Source organism: Myxine glutinosa, chromosome 5, assembly GCF_964187855.1.
Source record: "Myxine glutinosa chromosome 5, kmMyxGlut1.1, whole genome shotgun sequence".
NCBI lineage: Eukaryota > Metazoa > Chordata > Myxini > Myxiniformes > Myxinidae > Myxine > Myxine glutinosa.
In genome coordinates, this window is record NC_136265.1 from 17,959,698 (window position 1) to 17,981,412 (window position 21,715).

At 43.3% G+C, this 21,715-nt stretch overlaps 1 protein-coding gene across 1 annotated transcript in view; it reads right to left on the bottom strand.

The window, feature by feature from the left end:
- LOC144892086 (uncharacterized) overlaps positions 1 to 18,878 on the bottom strand; it is a 42,268-nt gene extending 23,390 nt beyond the window's left edge. The window contains exons 1-2 of the mRNA XM_078777255.1: positions 18,616 to 18,878; positions 17,522 to 18,429 (exon numbers count right to left, since the gene is read on the bottom strand). Of these exons, the coding sequence (XP_078633381.1) occupies positions 17,522 to 18,429; positions 18,616 to 18,732 (1,025 nt within the window). The 5' untranslated portion in view covers positions 18,733 to 18,878. The remainder of the gene's footprint in view (positions 1 to 17,521; positions 18,430 to 18,615) is intronic.
- Positions 18,879 to 21,715: the final 2,837 nt, after the last annotated feature.

Consider the following 21,715-nt stretch of genomic DNA (forward strand, 5'->3'; position numbering starts at 1 on the left):
TCCAACAGAGATACTGACTGATATTTTTCAAGAAATAAATACAGAAAATGAATACCGAAGAAAGAGCAAGAAAGTTTAAAGAACATCAAGAGTTGGTTTCAAAAGTTGTAAAGCAACAGGAAGACATAAAGAAGAAAAGGAGACAAAACTGACGGGTGAAGAAGCCTTTGAAAGGAAACAAGAGAAATTTTTTAAACCACTTTTAAAAACTCAACAAACGATTTCACCTACAGTTCCCATGGTAGAATTTACTCCGAAGAAACTTCAAATGCTCAAAGATTTTAGTCAAATGACAGAGCAAGAACTTGGAGAATTAGAATATGATGATGAGGGATTATTTCGGAAACTTGAGGAGGTAAATCAACCCCATAATTATGTTGTGGAAGCTCTTCAAAACAATGAATATTCGGCGGATTCAAAAACCAGAGCAGGTCTCATTCCAACAGAAGAACCAGCACAGTTCTATCTTGTGAAAGAAAAGGTATTGATATTTTATGATAAATTGGTGTTCTTAAGTTCTGCTCGACCAAATGTTGAATTAACTCCAAGATTAATGTTTCTTCTAACAAAACTCTGGATTCAGCGGTTCAAAATATTTTGAGGAACCACTTGATATGGAAAGAGAGGAAGATAGCGTATATATTGATTTACTAAACTCACTTGATTATGGAGTTTCTGTTGCTGGTAAAAGGAAGAAGAATGAGAAGGAGAAATATATTATTGGTGCTTTAAGTAAGCTTGGTTCAGGTGTTAGTTTTCTTCCAAATGACCCATCACAATTAGTTAATAGGCTATTATTGCTGTTAGGTAGTAAGAAGGCTGGAAACAACAATTGTTTTAATGAAACCTCAGCCATTTTAGATCAGTTGATGAATATAAAAATAATTAATAAATGTCAATACAAAGATATTTTATTAGATATTAAATAGGATGAGAAGCACAATTCTTAGTTTTAATTTCACAACGAGTGATTACACAGCATCATTCCCTTACCCACTACAACTTGACCCCCTTACCTCATATGAGGCTTCTTTATTGTCGATGGAAACTTACAATACCCTTTTTAATATCACAGAGAAAAACAACAAGTTTAGTTATAATCCAGGAAGTGGATATAAAACTATAACCGTTTCACCCGGAGCTTACGAGATTTCTCAAATATCTTCAGAGGTCTCTCGCCTTATGAAAGAGGAAGGTGATGAACCGAAAAATATTGTAATAGATATTCAAAAACACACTTCAAAATCAACTATTAAACTTAAAAATAGTTATAAAGTTGATTTCACGATTGAAAATTCGTTCAGAGAGCTATTGGGTTTCTCTTCAAAAAAGATTGAAACTAACGGGACGGTTTACAGTGATAATGTCATTCAAATATCCTCCGGTATAAATTCGGTATTAATTCATTGTGATTTGATTGATGGTGCTTATAACGATGGAATAAGAACAAATACAATATTTTCATTCAGCGCATACTCAACCCCGATTGGTTATAAATTCAATATGGAACCAAAAAATCTTGTTTATTTACCTGTGTCAGGAAAAACCATATACAGAGTAAATTTTAGGATAACCGATCAAGATAATCGTATGATCTCCTTTAATGAAGAAATTATATCCATCAGAATTCACCTACGTGAAGTTTTTCAATAAAAAAATAATGGTTATTGTGAGAAAACACGAGTTGGGAAAATATAAAGTAATTACAGGGGATGGGATGTTCCTTTCACCATACTATAAGGGTGAAGGTATGTTTCTTGGTAGAGGATACTATAAACCAAAGAGACAACGGGATGTGGGACATCAATTTAGAAATAAAGGAGATGGGATAATTGATACCCTAATGGGTATTGGTTCAACCATCCTTAAACATAAAGACCTAATTGGTTCAACTGCTTCTGCCGTGGGCTCAGTTGCGGGTGCTATAAAGAGTATAAAAGATGCTCAAAAGGAGTCTCATAAATTACAAGCAATCAAAGAAATTAAAAAAGGTAAAACTCAACTATCTTCACAAGAACGACAAAAAATCATTAAAATACTTGGGTCAGGGTTTCAACAATTTTAATGCTTCTATAAATACAAGTATGGAAGCGATTGATAGTATCTATGATTTGGATGATACGATTATCATTTCAAACTCCACTAAAAGGGAGGACTATTTTAAGGTAAATGCTATAACAGGAACAGACTGGAATTCAAACGGAACAAAAAGTTTTGAAATAAATAATCAACAAACTTACTTGAATATAGCTGATAGTTTCTTGCTGTGTAAATTTAAATTCACTAAGGCTGCGAATAATACTAATGCTACACTCATAAATGATTTCTTCTGGAAAATGTTTGATAGTGTCCGCCTGTATATTGGAACACAAGAGGTTGAAGCGGTTGATTATGTCTCTGCTACATCTGAAATGATGAAATTTACACTACATTCGTTTAGTGATAGAATGGGTAAGGGAGCTGTTGAAGGTTTTATTCCTGATATGTCAACGGGAACAAATGCTGACCCCGGTTATAGTCAAAGGAAGGCAATGTATAATGATGATACAAAAGTAGAGAATAGTTTTACCATAGCAGTACCTCTCAAAGGTATATTTGGATTTTATGATTATGATAAAGTTTTGTATGGTCTTAAAATTAGATTTCAACTACAAAGGAATGATAATGTAAATAGGTTGCTTTTTGGGGCTCAAAATGCTTTTGGAGACAATAATAAATTTGTTATTAATGATTTGTGTTGGTATATCAGTGAATATACTCCTCATCTTAAAACGGAAGAAATGTTAAATAGAAGACTTAACTCAAAGAAACCACTAAATGTATCATACCTTAAAAGAAGATGTCAACACGTTAAACTGGAACACACGACCGACACTTGGAATTTGGGTGTTTTGGCAGGAAAACCACGATACCTATGGCTCATTTTTTTAAAAACCAGATGGAGATGAAGGTCCTGATAAGAATAATGCGCTGAGTGATAATGCTAAGGTGAAACAACTTCGGGTTTCTCTTGATGGTACATTTTACCCGCGAGATAGATTGGAAATTGATTGGGAAAAAAATGATTATGCGGAAGCCTACAGGTCTTACCAAAAGGTGTGTGAAAGCAACGGTAATAATGATCCTATTTTGGATATGGTTGCGTTTCAAAAACTTTATACAATCTACACAATTGACCTGAGTTCTCAAAAGGAAACTATAAAGTCTAATAGAGTGGATACTTCTCTATACATTGAAAGAGGGGAGAGTGAAGAAGTTGATGCTTATTGTTTGCTTTTGGAAGAAACAGAATTACAGATTAATACAGATAATGGTGTTATGCTTAATATCACATAGGTTTTTTCTCATAAATAAATGGTAGGGGTATATGTTAATCAAATCAATCTTAATAAATTAACATCTTGTATTCAAAATCAAAAGCCTTGTATTATTAATGTTAATACAATTCAAAGAAAAGGAGCTGTAAGAATTGATGTTTTACTCACACACACACAAGTAAAAACACTAAATGATACTGGTTCACTTAAAATTAAAATGACAAAACCTATGTTAAAGAAATATTCAATACAAGAGGGAGGATTTCTCCCGTTTCTAATTCCTTTATTTGCTGGTTTAAGTGTGGCGGGAGCATTGACTGGTGGTATTTCAGCAGCGGTAAAAACTGCGAATGAAAGGAAGGCACAACTAAAAGCTCAAAAAGAATTGGAAAGACATAACAAGGAGTTGGAGAAACAAATTAGTGGAAGTGGTGTAATTGTATATTTTGCTCAAAAACTTGAAAGTCTACCTGATAAAGCCAGATTGTTGGTTGGAGATATGCTATCCTCTATCGCTCAAGCGGGTGTTAAACTAACTAAACGGGGTAATGGATTGTATCTTTCTCATAAATAAATGGATAAATGGTTTAAACAATTTGGAAAGAATACAACATCAAATATAGAACTAGCTAAGTATTGTAAAACACAAAAAATTGATAATGTGGTTATTTGTATGAGAGATGAATTAATACATATAAATAAGAATACAAAAAATATTATTATGAATTTAGACACACAGAATGGTTCTCATTGGGTTTGTATTCATAATAGTCAGGATAAATATTATTTTGATAGTTATGGTATGCCACCGCCTGTTGAAGTAATACAATTCTTACAGAATGGTGTTTATCAAACATTTCAAGTTCAAGAAATTAATTCTAAATGTTGTGGTCAATTATGTTTATATGTATTATTTCAACTCAACAATAATGTAAATTTTTATGATATCATTTTAAATCTAATATAAATGACTTATGTTGGAAAAGACAGTTCTATCTTTGGAGAATCCTCTCAGGATATTGATTTATCAAATTATTATACAAAGGCACAGGCTGAACGACAAAAATATAGTATAAGTAAAAATATTAATATGAATACTTATAAATTAATCAATTATCCAAACCCTACAGATGCGAATGACTTAATTAGATTCAGTGATTTATCACAATATATATATTTAAAGAAAACAGCACGTTTTGTTAAACAAGTAAAATTTACAACCACAACACCTGGTTATACTGACCATACACCTTTCCTCATTGAATTTAACTGCCTGCTTACAATTGAATTTTATAAAGAAGGACATATAGTTAATATGCGAATTAATAAATGGGGGTATGATATGCCTGATTTAGGGTATAATTGGTATTTTTCAATAAACTTAGAAGACCTACATGATTTGAATCAGTCTCGTAAAGAAGAATATTATCCGCTTGGCGAGGATAAGGATTTATTTGGAAGTACAATGAGTAAACAACAAATACATGATTTTAAGAAAAGAAAAATATATGATAGTATAGCGATGGTTAGCATGACTGTTACGTGGTCCTCCCGGTAACTACCTGGTCTTGGTGACCCCCGGACCGTGGGAGGGACCCCGCCAGAAAGATATATGGTTTATACGCTTTCGTAACGCAATCAATATGAATTCCGGTCAAGAAGAAACCCCACACCAAGGATCCGGAATAATCAATAATATATTCACTGAGCAATCAACAACCATCAACAATGCACAATCAATATTACAACCATGTGAACTCATCTACACAAACTCTAAGATGGCCATCTTAATCTTATACATTCCTCACGTGAGCCCCACTCCTGACTCCCTCCGTGGTCAATGTCTCTCCTCTCCGCACACGGGCGGTTGAACGAGCCCCGGGCGGACGTGCTCTAAACGTGCCGTCTCGGACTGGGGCCGCGGCTGCAGCGCACCTCCTTGCCAAGCCACGGGGCAAACCCAGCGCGGCGTCCAACGTGCGCGAGGCCCCAAGTGCGACTCTTCCGCGTCCTTGTCGATGGGCAAAAACCCAGCGCGGCTTCCGACGCGAGCGAGGCCCAACGTGCGGACCCGTACGCGTCTTTGTAGACGGGGCAAAACCCAGCGCGGCTTCCGACGCGAGCGAGGCCCACGTGCGGACCCGTACGCGTCTTTGTAGACGGGGCAAACTGTCCCGGACGCTTGGTTTCGTGCACGAACTCACAGTGACTGGACGTGTCCAAAGGTATTTACCGCCCAGGTAACTCCTCTCGCCAGACGTTTCGCAACGGCGCGTTTTCCGCGCAGCGTAAGGTCGATTCCCCCTTCTCGTCGTCGCGGGGCGAGGAAAAAGAAGCCTTCCTTTCCCTCGTGTCTTTTCTCCTCCGTTTTCCGTCACTTCCGCTTCCGGCCACTTCCGTTTCCTGCCACTCTTTCAGAAGGGCTCCTGACCCTCCAACCACAACAACTACACAACAACTTAATATACTACACACGGAAGCAAACACCTGCATGGTAATTCACATACATTCACATAAATATGTAACACTCCCCCCCTTCAAGACAGAAAGTTTGAACCCAGCGAAAACTTTCTTTGCCGGCCAATTTGGAGAAATAAACCAGATAACTCAACCCCCCCACATTATCAATTCCCCCCGGGCACAGTTATCACTTAAAAATAAAGCCAGTTAAGCCACTCGATAGCACTTTTCCGGGAGGCCAAGCCGAGTATTCACTACATGGATGCCTTTAGGAACGCGGAGTTCACGGTTAGTCCGTGCAGGAAAGTTCTCTACATGGGCGCCTTGAGGAACGTGGAGTTCACGGTTAGTCCGTGCAGGAAAGTTCTCTACATGGGCGCCTTTAGGAACGGCGTTCACGGTTAATTCGTGTAGGAATCTTGGCTCGGCGGCTCCGCCGCCTTCAGTGCTTCAACTTCTCGGAACGTCCCTAATAATTAGGGTGGGACCACTGGTCCCTGTAGTCCCCTGAATACCGGTCTTCTTCTCGGCCACTACTTTGCCAATTCTTCCTTCGGGAGCGGCCGTAACTCAGGGAGCCTCCATAATAATATTGACTGCGGCCACCACCAAAACTACCGCCCAGTTGTCCTCTCCTGTAGACCTCTCGACGCCTACGAAATGCCTTCCCTACTGTTATGGTCCGACCCTCCAAATCCTTGCCATTCCAATTCTTCTCTGCCTCTCTGGCGTCTTTTGTGCTGGCAAACGTGACAAAGCCGAACCCTCTTGACTGTTGCGTTTCCCAGTCTCTTACCAACCGCACTTCCACCAGCGGCCCATATCTGTTGAAGACAGAGGTCAGAACTTCTTCCTCTGTTTTGAAGTTCAGTCCCCCTACAAATAACTTGGCACTTTTGTCACCATCCCGAGCTGGTGTGGTGTTATTTTCCCTGCTGGGCTCTTTCTCAACCCTCAGGTTACCATAAACTTGACCCCCGGCCAAATCATTCCCGAGAACCACAGATACACCCTCTACAGGAAACGTGGCTTGTAAACCGACGGTGACCGGTCCTGACACCAAATCGGACTCCAACTGGATGACCTGAAGGGGAGCACTAACACCGCCCCCGATCCCCTGTAAACGAACACTATCCCCCGTTGCCGTCTCCTCGGACCATGGCAAAATGCCTTCAAGCATTAAAGATTGATGGGCCCCTGTGTCTCTCAATATCCTAACCGGTCTCCGGTTAGTCGAGGCTCCATCCAGTGACACAAACCCCTCGGAAACAAATGGTTGGTAACCCTCTTGATGGCGATTTCTTACGCTAGCCATCGCATTCGGAGTTGTAATAGTCGGACTCCGCTCTGGGTTGTCCCTTTTCATGAGGTAACAACTGGACATCAAGTGTCCAGGTTTTTTGCAAAACGCGCAAGTAGGCCCGGAGGAAAAACTCGGGGTCTGCCTCGGGCCCCCCGAACTATAAGTTTGTCTTGGGCCCGCATCCCTCTGATTTCGAACCGGTGGGGTATCATAGTTGTCCCCATAATCATCTCGAGGCCGCCGCCATGTATGGTCGTTCTCCGCACCTGCTGTTCCCCACCTCCCCTGCGGAGATCTAGGCGAGGAGTTAGGTTCGTGGACCCCTATTCGGTGGGTTAAGGCATAATCATCTGCCATGGTGGCTGCGTCCCACAACTTTGGTACCTTCTTTTCCTGCAGGTACACTTTGATGTCCTCGTGGACACACTGCTGGAATTCCTCCACCAGGATCAAGTCCCGCAATGTCTCGAAGTCTTTCCCGACTCCTTTTGACTCACACCACCGATCAAACATGTTTTCTTTCACTCTGGCAAACTCCACATGGGTCTCACTCTCCCTCTTCCTGGCATTCCTGAATTTTTGCCTGTAAGCTTCCGGAACCAACTCATAGGCCTTGAGGATGTGCTTCTTCAGTACCTCATAATCTGCACATTGGTCCATTGGTAGCGCCGAATAAATTTCCTGAGCTTTCCCCACCAGCACACTTTGTACGAGTATGGTCCAGGCCTCCTCCGGCCAGTTTAATTGTCGAGCCACTTTCTCAAAGTGTGGGAAGAATTTCGCGACTTCCTTTTCACTGAACGGTGGAACCAGCCTCACATGTCTGCCCACATCCCAGGTTTTCTGGTGAGGTGTCGACCCCGTCAGCAAGGGTGGTGCCTCTCCCCGTTCTCTCATTAACTCCAGCTCCTTGACTTTGATTTCTTGCTGAAGCTCCATGTCACGTTCCTTTAATTCCCTTTCCGCTTTTCTCTCCTCTGCTTCGAGGTCCCTTGCAGCTCTCCTTTCCTCTGCTTGTTCCTTTTCTCTTCTTTCCTGGAGTTCTCTTTCCACTCTCCTTTCCTCTGCTTGTTTCTCTTCTCTCCTCTCCTCTGCTTTCCTTTCTTCTTCTGCTCTTTCCTTTTCTGCTTTCCTTTCTTCTTCTGCTCTTTCCTTTTCTGCTTTCCTTTCTTCTTCTGCTCTTTCCTTTTCTGCTTTCCTTTCTTCTTCTGCTCTTTCCTTTTCTGCTTTCCTTTCTTCTTCTGCTAACCTTTCCTGGAGTTCTCGTTCCCCTCTCCTTTCCTCTGCTTGTTTCTCTTCTCTCCTCTCTTCTGCTTTCCTTTCTTCTTCTTTTAACCTTTCCTGGAGTTCTCGTTCCCCTCTCCTTTCCTCTGCTTGTTTCTCTTCTCTCCTCTCTTCTGCTTTCCTTTCTTCTTCTTTTAACCTTTCCTGGAGTTCTCGTTCCACTCTCCTTTCCTCTGCTTGCTTCTCTTCTCTTCTCTCTTCTGCTTTCCTTTCTTCTTCTTTGATCCGTTCCTGGCTCCGTAATTGCAACTCCAGTTTCCGGAGCTCCACGTCTTCTGGTTCTTCGGGTAGCCACTCCCAGGCTAACTCGTCCCATGTTCCTAATCCCACCATAGATTGTATCACCGTGGCCTGCAACTCTGCCTTCCTCAAATTAGTTCGGACCTCCAAGTTAAAATGTTTGGCCAATTTCAAGAGATCCGACTTTAGCAACGCTCGGAACTGTGCCTCACTCGGGGTTACCCCAAAGTTCTGTGCCACAAACGCCATGGTGCCTATCGTTAACACCTGTTAACCTTCACCCCAAGACTTTCCCCAATTTCTCAAAAAAAAATATTACCAATTAATAATTAATTAATAAATTTTAATTACCAAAAATATTATTATTTTATTATTTTATACACTTTTAGATCCCGGACATAGACCCAATTGCGAAACCGCAAATCGTAATTTGGACGAGCCCCCAATTCTGTTACGTGGTCCTCCCGGTAACTACCTGGTCTTGGTGACCCCCGGACCGTGGGAGGGACCCCGCCAGAAAGATATATGGTTTATACGCTTTCGTAACGCAATCAATATGAATTCCGGTCAAGAAGAAACCCCACACCAAGGATCCGGAATAATCAATAATATATTCACTGAGCAATCAACAACCATCAACAATGCACAATCAATATTACAACCATGTGAACTCATCTACACAAACTCTAAGATGGCCATCTTAATCTTATACATTCCTCACGTGAGCCCCACTCCTGACTCCCTCCGTGGTCAATGTCTCTCCTCTCCGCACACGGGCGGTTGAACGAGCCCCGGGCGGACGTGCTCTAAACGTGCCGTCTCGGACTGGGGCCGCGGCTGCAGCGCACCTCCTTGCCAAGCCACGGGGCAAACCCAGCGCGGCGTCCAACGTGCGCGAGGCCCCAAGTGCGACTCTTCCGCGTCCTTGTCGATGGGCAAAAACCCAGCGCGGCTTCCGACGCGAGCGAGGCCCAACGTGCGGACCCGTACGCGTCTTTGTAGACGGGGCAAAACCCAGCGCGGCTTCCGACGCGAGCGAGGCCCACGTGCGGACCCGTACGCGTCTTTGTAGACGGGGCAAACTGTCCCGGACGCTTGGTTTCGTGCACGAACTCACAGTGACTGGACGTGTCCAAAGGTATTTACCGCCCAGGTAACTCCTCTCGCCAGACGTTTCGCAACGGCGCGTTTTCCGCGCAGCGTAAGGTCGATTCCCCCTTCTCGTCGTCGCGGGGCGAGGAAAAAGAAGCCTTCCTTTCCCTCGTGTCTTTTCTCCTCCGTTTTCCGTCACTTCCGCTTCCGGCCACTTCCGTTTCCTGCCACTCTTTCAGAAGGGCTCCTGACCCTCCAACCACAACAACTACACAACAACTTAATATACTACACACGGAAGCAAACACCTGCATGGTAATTCACATACATTCACATAAATATGTAACACTCCCCCCCTTCAAGACAGAAAGTTTGAACCCAGCGAAAACTTTCTTTGCCGGCCAATTTGGAGAAATAAACCAGATAACTCAACCCCCCCACATTATCAATTCCCCCCGGGCACAGTTATCACTTAAAAATAAAGCCAGTTAAGCCACTCGATAGCACTTTTCCGGGAGGCCAAGCCGAGTATTCACTACATGGATGCCTTTAGGAACGCGGAGTTCACGGTTAGTCCGTGCAGGAAAGTTCTCTACATGGGCGCCTTGAGGAACGTGGAGTTCACGGTTAGTCCGTGCAGGAAAGTTCTCTACATGGGCGCCTTTAGGAACGGCGTTCACGGTTAATTCGTGTAGGAATCTTGGCTCGGCGGCTCCGCCGCCTTCAGTGCTTCAACTTCTCGGAACGTCCCTAATAATTAGGGTGGGACCACTGGTCCCTGTAGTCCCCTGAATACCGGTCTTCTTCTCGGCCACTACTTTGCCAATTCTTCCTTCGGGAGCGGCCGTAACTCAGGGAGCCTCCATAATAATATTGACTGCGGCCACCACCAAAACTACCGCCCAGTTGTCCTCTCCTGTAGACCTCTCGACGCCTACGAAATGCCTTCCCTACTGTTATGGTCCGACCCTCCAAATCCTTGCCATTCCAATTCTTCTCTGCCTCTCTGGCGTCTTTTGTGCTGGCAAACGTGACAAAGCCGAACCCTCTTGACTGTTGCGTTTCCCAGTCTCTTACCAACCGCACTTCCACCAGCGGCCCATATCTGTTGAAGACAGAGGTCAGAACTTCTTCCTCTGTTTTGAAGTTCAGTCCCCCTACAAATAACTTGGCACTTTTGTCACCATCCCGAGCTGGTGTGGTGTTATTTTCCCTGCTGGGCTCTTTCTCAACCCTCAGGTTACCATAAACTTGACCCCCGGCCAAATCATTCCCGAGAACCACAGATACACCCTCTACAGGAAACGTGGCTTGTAAACCGACGGTGACCGGTCCTGACACCAAATCGGACTCCAACTGGATGACCTGAAGGGGAGCACTAACACCGCCCCCGATCCCCTGTAAACGAACACTATCCCCCGTTGCCGTCTCCTCGGACCATGGCAAAATGCCTTCAAGCATTAAAGATTGATGGGCCCCTGTGTCTCTCAATATCCTAACCGGTCTCCGGTTAGTCGAGGCTCCATCCAGTGACACAAACCCCTCGGAAACAAATGGTTGGTAACCCTCTTGATGGCGATTTCTTACGCTAGCCATCGCATTCGGAGTTGTAATAGTCGGACTCCGCTCTGGGTTGTCCCTTTTCATGAGGTAACAACTGGACATCAAGTGTCCAGGTTTTTTGCAAAACGCGCAAGTAGGCCCGGAGGAAAAACTCGGGGTCTGCCTCGGGCCCCCCGAACTATAAGTTTGTCTTGGGCCCGCATCCCTCTGATTTCGAACCGGTGGGGTATCATAGTTGTCCCCATAATCATCTCGAGGCCGCCGCCATGTATGGTCGTTCTCCGCACCTGCTGTTCCCCACCTCCCCTGCGGAGATCTAGGCGAGGAGTTAGGTTCGTGGACCCCTATTCGGTGGGTTAAGGCATAATCATCTGCCATGGTGGCTGCGTCCCACAACTTTGGTACCTTCTTTTCCTGCAGGTACACTTTGATGTCCTCGTGGACACACTGCTGGAATTCCTCCACCAGGATCAAGTCCCGCAATGTCTCGAAGTCTTTCCCGACTCCTTTTGACTCACACCACCGATCAAACATGTTTTCTTTCACTCTGGCAAACTCCACATGGGTCTCACTCTCCCTCTTCCTGGCATTCCTGAATTTTTGCCTGTAAGCTTCCGGAACCAACTCATAGGCCTTGAGGATGTGCTTCTTCAGTACCTCATAATCTGCACATTGGTCCATTGGTAGCGCCGAATAAATTTCCTGAGCTTTCCCCACCAGCACACTTTGTACGAGTATGGTCCAGGCCTCCTCCGGCCAGTTTAATTGTCGAGCCACTTTCTCAAAGTGTGGGAAGAATTTCGCGACTTCCTTTTCACTGAACGGTGGAACCAGCCTCACATGTCTGCCCACATCCCAGGTTTTCTGGTGAGGTGTCGACCCCGTCAGCAAGGGTGGTGCCTCTCCCCGTTCTCTCATTAACTCCAGCTCCTTGACTTTGATTTCTTGCTGAAGCTCCATGTCACGTTCCTTTAATTCCCTTTCCGCTTTTCTCTCCTCTGCTTCGAGGTCCCTTGCAGCTCTCCTTTCCTCTGCTTGTTCCTTTTCTCTTCTTTCCTGGAGTTCTCTTTCCACTCTCCTTTCCTCTGCTTGTTTCTCTTCTCTCCTCTCCTCTGCTTTCCTTTCTTCTTCTGCTCTTTCCTTTTCTGCTTTCCTTTCTTCTTCTGCTCTTTCCTTTTCTGCTTTCCTTTCTTCTTCTGCTCTTTCCTTTTCTGCTTTCCTTTCTTCTTCTGCTCTTTCCTTTTCTGCTTTCCTTTCTTCTTCTGCTAACCTTTCCTGGAGTTCTCGTTCCCCTCTCCTTTCCTCTGCTTGTTTCTCTTCTCTCCTCTCTTCTGCTTTCCTTTCTTCTTCTTTTAACCTTTCCTGGAGTTCTCGTTCCCCTCTCCTTTCCTCTGCTTGTTTCTCTTCTCTCCTCTCTTCTGCTTTCCTTTCTTCTTCTTTTAACCTTTCCTGGAGTTCTCGTTCCACTCTCCTTTCCTCTGCTTGCTTCTCTTCTCTTCTCTCTTCTGCTTTCCTTTCTTCTTCTTTGATCCGTTCCTGGCTCCGTAATTGCAACTCCAGTTTCCGGAGCTCCACGTCTTCTGGTTCTTCGGGTAGCCACTCCCAGGCTAACTCGTCCCATGTTCCTAATCCCACCATAGATTGTATCACCGTGGCCTGCAACTCTGCCTTCCTCAAATTAGTTCGGACCTCCAAGTTAAAATGTTTGGCCAATTTCAAGAGATCCGACTTTAGCAACGCTCGGAACTGTGCCTCACTCGGGGTTACCCCAAAGTTCTGTGCCACAAACGCCATGGTGCCTATCGTTAACACCTGTTAACCTTCACCCCAAGACTTTCCCCAATTTCTCAAAAAAAAATATTACCAATTAATAATTAATTAATAAATTTTAATTACCAAAAATATTATTATTTTATTATTTTATACACTTTTAGATCCCGGACATAGACCCAATTGCGAAACCGCAAATCGTAATTTGGACGAGCCCCCAATTCTGTTACGTGGTCCTCCCGGTAACTACCTGGTCTTGGTGACCCCCGGACCGTGGGAGGGACCCCGCCAGAAAGATATATGGTTTATACGCTTTCGTAACGCAATCAATATGAATTCCGGTCAAGAAGAAACCCCACACCAAGGATCCGGAATAATCAATAATATATTCACTGAGCAATCAACAACCATCAACAATGCACAATCAATATTACAACCATGTGAACTCATCTACACAAACTCTAAGATGGCCATCTTAATCTTATACATTCCTCACGTGAGCCCCACTCCTGACTCCCTCCGTGGTCAATGTCTCTCCTCTCCGCACACGGGCGGTTGAACGAGCCCCGGGCGGACGTGCTCTAAACGTGCCGTCTCGGACTGGGGCCGCGGCTGCAGCGCACCTCCTTGCCAAGCCACGGGGCAAACCCAGCGCGGCGTCCAACGTGCGCGAGGCCCCAAGTGCGACTCTTCCGCGTCCTTGTCGATGGGCAAAAACCCAGCGCGGCTTCCGACGCGAGCGAGGCCCAACGTGCGGACCCGTACGCGTCTTTGTAGACGGGGCAAAACCCAGCGCGGCTTCCGACGCGAGCGAGGCCCACGTGCGGACCCGTACGCGTCTTTGTAGACGGGGCAAACTGTCCCGGACGCTTGGTTTCGTGCACGAACTCACAGTGACTGGACGTGTCCAAAGGTATTTACCGCCCAGGTAACTCCTCTCGCCAGACGTTTCGCAACGGCGCGTTTTCCGCGCAGCGTAAGGTCGATTCCCCCTTCTCGTCGTCGCGGGGCGAGGAAAAAGAAGCCTTCCTTTCCCTCGTGTCTTTTCTCCTCCGTTTTCCGTCACTTCCGCTTCCGGCCACTTCCGTTTCCTGCCACTCTTTCAGAAGGGCTCCTGACCCTCCAACCACAACAACTACACAACAACTTAATATACTACACACGGAAGCAAACACCTGCATGGTAATTCACATACATTCACATAAATATGTAACAATGACAAAGAAGGAAGGTAATGAGATAAGGATAGAAAGCCGAGGAATACAAACCGATTTGGTAGTGGGAAGATGGGGTGGTATTACCTGTCATAATATTAATCTCACATATATTTCTGATACATAAATGGCAGGAAGAAGACTACAAGAGAATTATAATTTTTGTATTCAAGGATACCTACAAGAAAAGGGTGCTCGGTATTACATACCTTATGATTTGGAGCATATACATGGGAATTTTGTCATAAAAAACTGGCCTTATACTGATATTGCTAAACCCACAAATAGAGACTTGTTTAAAATATTAAATAAAAATGAACTTCTCAAAGTTATGAAATATAAAACTCTTTTAGAAATTGTCAACAAATCTTATTTGTATCCTATTATGAGAAAAATAATTATAGATACAAGAATATCTCAAAATCCAGATGAGTATATGTATAATATTCTTTGGGGCTCAAGCTCAAGGGTAGCAAGGGATGAGGAAGGAGTTGAAGAAGAGAAGGAGGAAAGAGAGAAGGAGGAGAAGGAGGAAAGGGAGAAAAAGGAGAAGGAGGAGAAGGATGAAAGGGAGAAAAAGGAGAAGGAGGAAAGGGAGAAAAAGGAGAAGGAGGAAAGAGAGAAAAAGGAGAGGGAGGAAAGGGAGAAAAGAGAGAAGGAAGAGAGGGAGAAAAAGGAGAAGGAGGAGAGGGAGAAAAAGGAGAAGGAGGAGAGGGAGAAAAAGGAGAAGGAGGAGAGGGAGGAAAGGGAGCAAAGAGAGAGGGAGGAAAAATATAAAAAGATGGAAATCGGTGAGATTCGTAAAAGATTGAGTGTATTACAGCAAATAAATCAATCTCAACGCACCGAAGAGGAAAATAAAGAATTAACGACTCTTACTAAGATAATGATTTTAAAAATGGTTGAGATGAGTTCAGCGAGGAGATTTACATGAAGAAGACAAAGGTCATATAGTTGATGATGTTGGTGTTATTGACTTTAGTTAGTTTTTATTTGTAAATAAATGGAGGAGAGAGTGAAGGCATTCCTAAGGATTCTTTATGTTTTAAAAATTAAGATAGAAATGTATATGTTGAAAACCAAAAAGGTTTTGATACTCTGTCGGACCTTTTCTGATAAATAAATATGAGTTATTGTCTCAAATGTAAAAAGAAAAACTAAATCTAAAAATATCTCATGTTAAAGCTAAAAATAATAGTTTATCAAAAAGGAATATGTCAAGTGTGTGGCTCTAAAAAGTGCCAATTCATCTCTCCTAAAAGTTGAGGAGACATACAAAAGTTTCTGTCAAGAAGTACATTTACAACAACTGGAATTCCTGGGGAACTACATCTACCTGGATATTCTTTCTGTGGTCCTGGAACAAACCTGGATAAAAGATTAGATGAGGCTGACAATCCTAAACCTTGGTCCAAGCCTATAAATAGGGTTGATGAAGTGTGTATGAAGCATGATATTGCTTATGGGAATACCACTACATTGGATGAAAAACATGAAGCAGACAGAGAAATGTTGTATAATTTGTCCTTGATACGAAATCCTACATTGAGAGAGAAAGTTGATAGGTTTATTGTGAAAAAGATGATATGTGCTAAATTGAAACTTGGTCTTGGTTATTCACCCTCAAAAAACTATTAAACTCCAATGATGTTATCAAGACTGAGGAGCTTTTGGCTAATGAATTACATAAACCTATAATCACAAAGTTTAAAAGAAGGAAAGTTTATTCTAAATACACTGACCACATATGGTCCGCTGATTTAATCGAACTAAATAATGATAAGGGATACAGGTATGCTTTAACCGTTATTGATTTGAGGAGTAGATTTGCCTGGGTTGTTCCTTTGAAAAACAAAAGGGGTAATACTCTTATGTTAGCTTTCAGTGGAATATTTAGTAAAAGTAAAAGAAAACCAAAGAAGTTATGGACTGACGAGGGAACAGAGTTCTATAACAAAATATTTATGAAATTTCTTAAGGGGGAGGATATTGAATTATACAGCACCTTTAATGAAGGAAAGGCAGTTGTTATTGAGCGTTTTAATCGCACTTTGAAAGAGAAACTATATTAAAAAATTCACACAACTCGGTTCTCAACAATGGGTATATTTAATCCAGAATATTGTAGATAATTACAATAATACAGTTCATTCATCAACAAAATCAAAACCATCAGAAACATTTACAAAATTAGAATATGAAAAGGAGATTAATTTGAGAAAGCCCAAGTTCAAAGTTGGAGATATTGTAAGAATATACAGATGGAAAAGCCATTTTGAGAAAGGTTATACAAAGAGATGGACTAATGAATTATTTAAAATTGTTGATGTAATGGATACAGTCCCTTGGACTTACAAATTATATGATATGAATGGGGAAGAAATCTTGGGTTCATTTTACTCAGAAGAATTACAAAAAACACAAGTAAGCAGATGATACCCTTGAAAATAATAAATAAATAAATAAATAAAATGTAATGGGGATACATTCTTGAGATCTGTGAACCCCAAACACAGAATCCCTCAACTTTTCAGTTGGGGCTTAACTTTTGTTTGTGTGTACAATGGGGATACGTTCTTGAGATCTGTGAACCCCAAACACAGATCCCTCAACTTTTCAGTTGGGGCTTAACTTTTGTGTGTACAATGGGGATACGTTCTTGAGATCTGTGAACCCCAAACACAGAATCCCTCAACTTTTCAGTTGGGGCTTAACTTTTGTGTGTACAATGGGGATACGTTCTTGAGATCTGTGAACCCCAAACACAGAATCCCTCAACTTTTCAGTTGGGGCTTAACTTTTGTGTGTGTGTATGTGTGAGTGAGTCATAATAATATACAAACCCTAACCCAACCCCATACCTAACCCAACCCCATCCCTAACCCAACCCCATCCCTAACCCAACCCCATCCCTAACCCAACCCCATCCCAAACCCATCCCTAACCCAACCCCATCCATAACCCAAACCCATCCCTAACCCAACCCCATCCCTAACCCAACCCATCCCTAACCCAACCCCATCCCTAACCCAACCCCATCCCGAACCCAACCCCATCCCTAACCCAACCCCATCCCTAACCCAACCTCATCCCTAACCCAACCCTAACCCAACCCATCCCTAACCCTCACATTCAAAATCCCAACCCTAACCAAACCCCATCCCTAACCCAACCCCAACCCTAACCCTCACATTCAAAATCCCAACCCTAACCCAACCCCATCCCTAACCCAACCCCATCCCTAACCCTCACATTCAAAATCCCACCCTAACCCTAACATAATCTTTTTTTTCTTCTTTTTTTTAAATACGTATTTTTTTTTCTTTTTTTCCTCTTCCCTCCAATTCTGTCTTTCAAGGCTTTCAAGTTTGAAGAAGTAGAAATGGGAAGAAAGAATTTTCCAGCATTTTCTTCCTCGAACTTTCTTGATATTGCTTAAATCAAGCGTCATTAAACAAAGAACATTGTTCATTGCTTTATAATCCAAAGAGTCTCCAAGATGGACCCCACAGGTAGAGTCTCCAAAATAAAACCAACTTTCCAAGTTCCCAAGGTATAACCACATTCCTGTTGAGCCTCCAAGATAGGTATCACATTCCGAGTCATCAAAACAAAACCCCCATTCCGAGTCTCCAAAAATATAACCATCTTTCCAAGTCTCCAAGGTAGAACCACAATTTTCAGAAATATTGGGGGTTTCCGTGATAAGTCTCACATAGTATAACTGCGGACCATCAGGGAAAACTTCCCTTTCCCAATTTTTTAGGGTTTCTATGATGTGTCTCACATAGTATAACTGCGGACCATCGGGGAGAACTCTCCTTGCCCAATTTTTTAGGGTTTCTGTGATGTGTCTCACATAGTATAACTGCGGACCATCAGGGAGAACTCCCCTTTCCCAATTTTCAGAAATTTGTGGGTCTCCAATGTATGACTTGTATTCTGGCTCATCAAGGTAGAACTTGTTCAGTGGGTTTTGTTTTGATAACTCACAACAAGTATCATCATGGTAAAACTCTTTTTCAGGATTTTGTGGATCTCCAAGGTATAACTCTTTGGCTGGGTCATCAAGGTAGAACTCGTTCTGGGGGTCTTGGTTGTTCAAAATGTCTTCAAACAAAAAAATAACTTCATCCCAAGTTGTGTTAAAAGCAGAATTTTCATTTCGTATCTCAGATACAATTTCCTGTGAAAGAAAATAACAATGTATTAATTTAATACAATATTTTTATTTGTATAAATCAAGCTCTATGAATATTAAAATTAACTTTGTTAACTCTTACACGAGTCTCATCTAAAAAAAAAAATTAAAATCAAAATAAATAATTAAATAAATAATTAAATAAATAAATAAATAAATAAACAAACTTACCTCCATTGATAAGAGGTTCGAGTCCAGTTCATCAATCTGAAGGTTGAGTTCTACACAGGTAGTAGGACTCCAAGGAATAGCAAAGTTATCCCATTCCATTTCGGCATCGTAGTCCATTCTCAAGTGAAGCAGAAAGCGTGTTTGAAAAAGCCTGTGTGGTCGGTGCCTTTTATAAGAAGGGCTGGGTGTGTCATTTCTGTGGAAATTCCCTGGGCGTGTCTTAACTGGAAATGATGTGATGGAAATTCCCTGAAAATGATGTAATGTATTACCTGGAAATTATACAATGCTGAAGAGTTTATAAAGGTCCGTTCTCAAGACCGAACTCTCTTCTCTGTCTCCCTCTTCCAAATCCTTGTGGCGTCTGGGCAAATCCGTTTCTGGTGTTTGTTCCCCCTCCATCCCCTCCCTTACCTCAAACGGCTACACAGCTGACTCCGCACGTGAAAAAGCTGAATGCCTCAACTCTGTGTTTGCCTCTAAATCTTGTGTCCCAAACCCATCCCTCTCTGTACCCACCATACCCAGTCGTACCCTGCTGCTCCTGGACTCCGTGTCCTTTCCTCCTGACAAGGTGGAAAAGTTTCTGTCAACCCTCGACTCTGATTCTGCAACTGGACCCGACGGCATCAGCCCACAGGTCCTAAAATCCTGCTCTGCTGCTCTATCTCACCCTCTCTCTGTTCTCTTCACCCTCTCTTTTGCTCAAGGTCAACTGCCATCTGTTTGGAAATCAGCCAACATCACCACTTTGCACAAAAAAGGTGCAAAAACAGATCCTAGCAACTACAGACCAATCAGCCTTCTCCCAATTATCAGCAAAGTCATGGAATCCATCATTGCTTCGGATATGAAATCTTTCCTCTTCTCCAATGGCTTGATCTCTGATCATCAATTTGGTTTCAGACCAGGTCACTCTACTCTGGACATGCTGCTTCTGCTGTCTCAACAATGGATGGAGGTCCTCAATGCCAAACAGGAAATTAGAGCTGTCTCCCTCGACATATCACGTGCCTTCGACACGGTCTGGCACCCCGCTCTGCTCACCAAACTCTCCTCCTTTGGTATCCATGGAAATCTCCACGCATGGCTGGCGGACTTCCTCTCTAGTCGTCGTCAACGTGTGGCCCTGAAAGGGTTTCTCTCATCTCCTCTTCCTGTTCAGGCTGGAGTTCCCCAAGGCAGTGTTCTGGGCCCCGTGCTTTTTCTGGTCTTCATCAATGATCTCTCTGACTCTCTCGAAAATCCTCTCTATCTCTTTGCTGATGACTCCACTCTCTGCCGCTCCATTCCTCTTCCCTCAGATCGGCAGTCTGCTGCCTCCTCACTCTCTGAAGACCTGGACAAAATCACAGACTGGTCAAACAAGTGGAACATGTCTTTCAATCCTGACAAATCTCACACTCTTACTATGTCTCTCCGAAAAGATCGACTGGACAACCCTCCCATCTACTTTCTCAACAATCCTCTCCAAGAAGTTCTGTCGCTCAAGATTTTGGGTCTCACTATCTGCCATGATCTTTCTTGGGAAAACCACATTTCCAAGCTGGCCTCCAAAGCCAGTCGCCGACTGGGCATCCTCCGTCGTGCGAAGTCCTTCCTCGGCACACCTGAGCTCCTCACCACATACAAGGCTTTCATCCGCAGCTCAATGGAATACTGTTCTCCCCTATGGGCCGGTGCTCCTGCCTCACACCTAGCTCGGCTTCACGCTGTTGAAACCAAAGCTTTCAGAATTATTGGAATCTCCCGCGATGAAGCGATCTCTGAGGGCCTTTCACTCACTCACCGCAGGCAGGTAGGTGGTCTTTCTGTCTTCTACCGACTCCTCTCCGGCCTTGCACCCCCAGCTCTCTCTGTGCTCTGTCCCCCAAATATTCCTACAGGTCGCACAAGATCTGCCAGCAACCCTCTGATGGTTAAACTGCCGAAATCTCGGCTCTCTGCTCACCTTCACTCTTTCATTCCTCTTTTCTCCCGCCTCTGGAACAAACTCCTTCAATCCCTTCAATCCCACTCCTCCCTCCAGGTCTTTAAAACAGCTGTTCACCACCATCTCTTATCTTCCCCCATCCAAAACCTTGATCTTTTCTACCCCCGCTAATTCACCCCAGATCCACCTTGTTTGAAATTCCAACTTCTTTCCTGGAAGTCCTGGCAGCGTCCATATGTTTTATACCTCTCCCACCGCCCCCTTCCCATGCCCCCCCCCCCAAAGCCCTCGCCCTCTCTCAGATCTCTCGATGTCTCCATGTCTCTCGGTCCCTGCTCTCAAATGTTGTGTTTGTGTCCTTCCCCCTCTCTCCCCATCTTGTCTACCACTCCCGATGTTATATGTTTTATGTGTCGGTTTGTCTTTCTGTGTGATTAATGTTCGCTCTTTCACGAGCCTCGATCTTGTATACAAAAAAAGCAAACAAAAAAAAGTGGGTGGGACTTAACAAAGTGGGTGGGGCTTATCAGAGGTGGGCGGAGCTTAGCTAAAAGCGGGCGTGGCTTAACAAAAAGTGGGCGGGCTTACCAAAAAGTGGACGGAGCTTAACAAAAAGTTGGCAGAGCCTACCAAAAAGTGTGTGGCACTGGAGGCGCTCAGACAAGGACATTGAGGGAGGTTTATCATTTTATTTTATCTCAGTTAAAATATCTTGATAAAGAACCAAACTCAAACATATACTTTGTTAATATATTAGATGGTGAAGAGAGTGGCAAGAGAATTAAATTATTTCCCACGCATAAACAAATATTTGTAGGATCAATGTTTGAGTGGTCTACTCGGGATCATTGATAGTAAGAGTACCATAAGACCAAGGGGGAATCATTGTTTGAGTGGTCTAATGAACAACATTAAGGATAGGTGTCAAAAGGCTAAAAGGTTCGTAAAGAGGTGAGAGGAAAATTAACATGTAAGTGAATGGGTCGATGTTTGAGTGGGTCAAAGATAATCTGCCAGATGATATGTAGAAGAAGGATTATAGGTCTATAAGGGAAAACAAATATTTGTAGTGTTTGAGTGGTCTAATGAACAACATTAAGGATAGGTACTATAGACAAAAGGTTCATAAAGATTAGGGTGGGAGAAATAGAGGTGTTAATGGGCAAT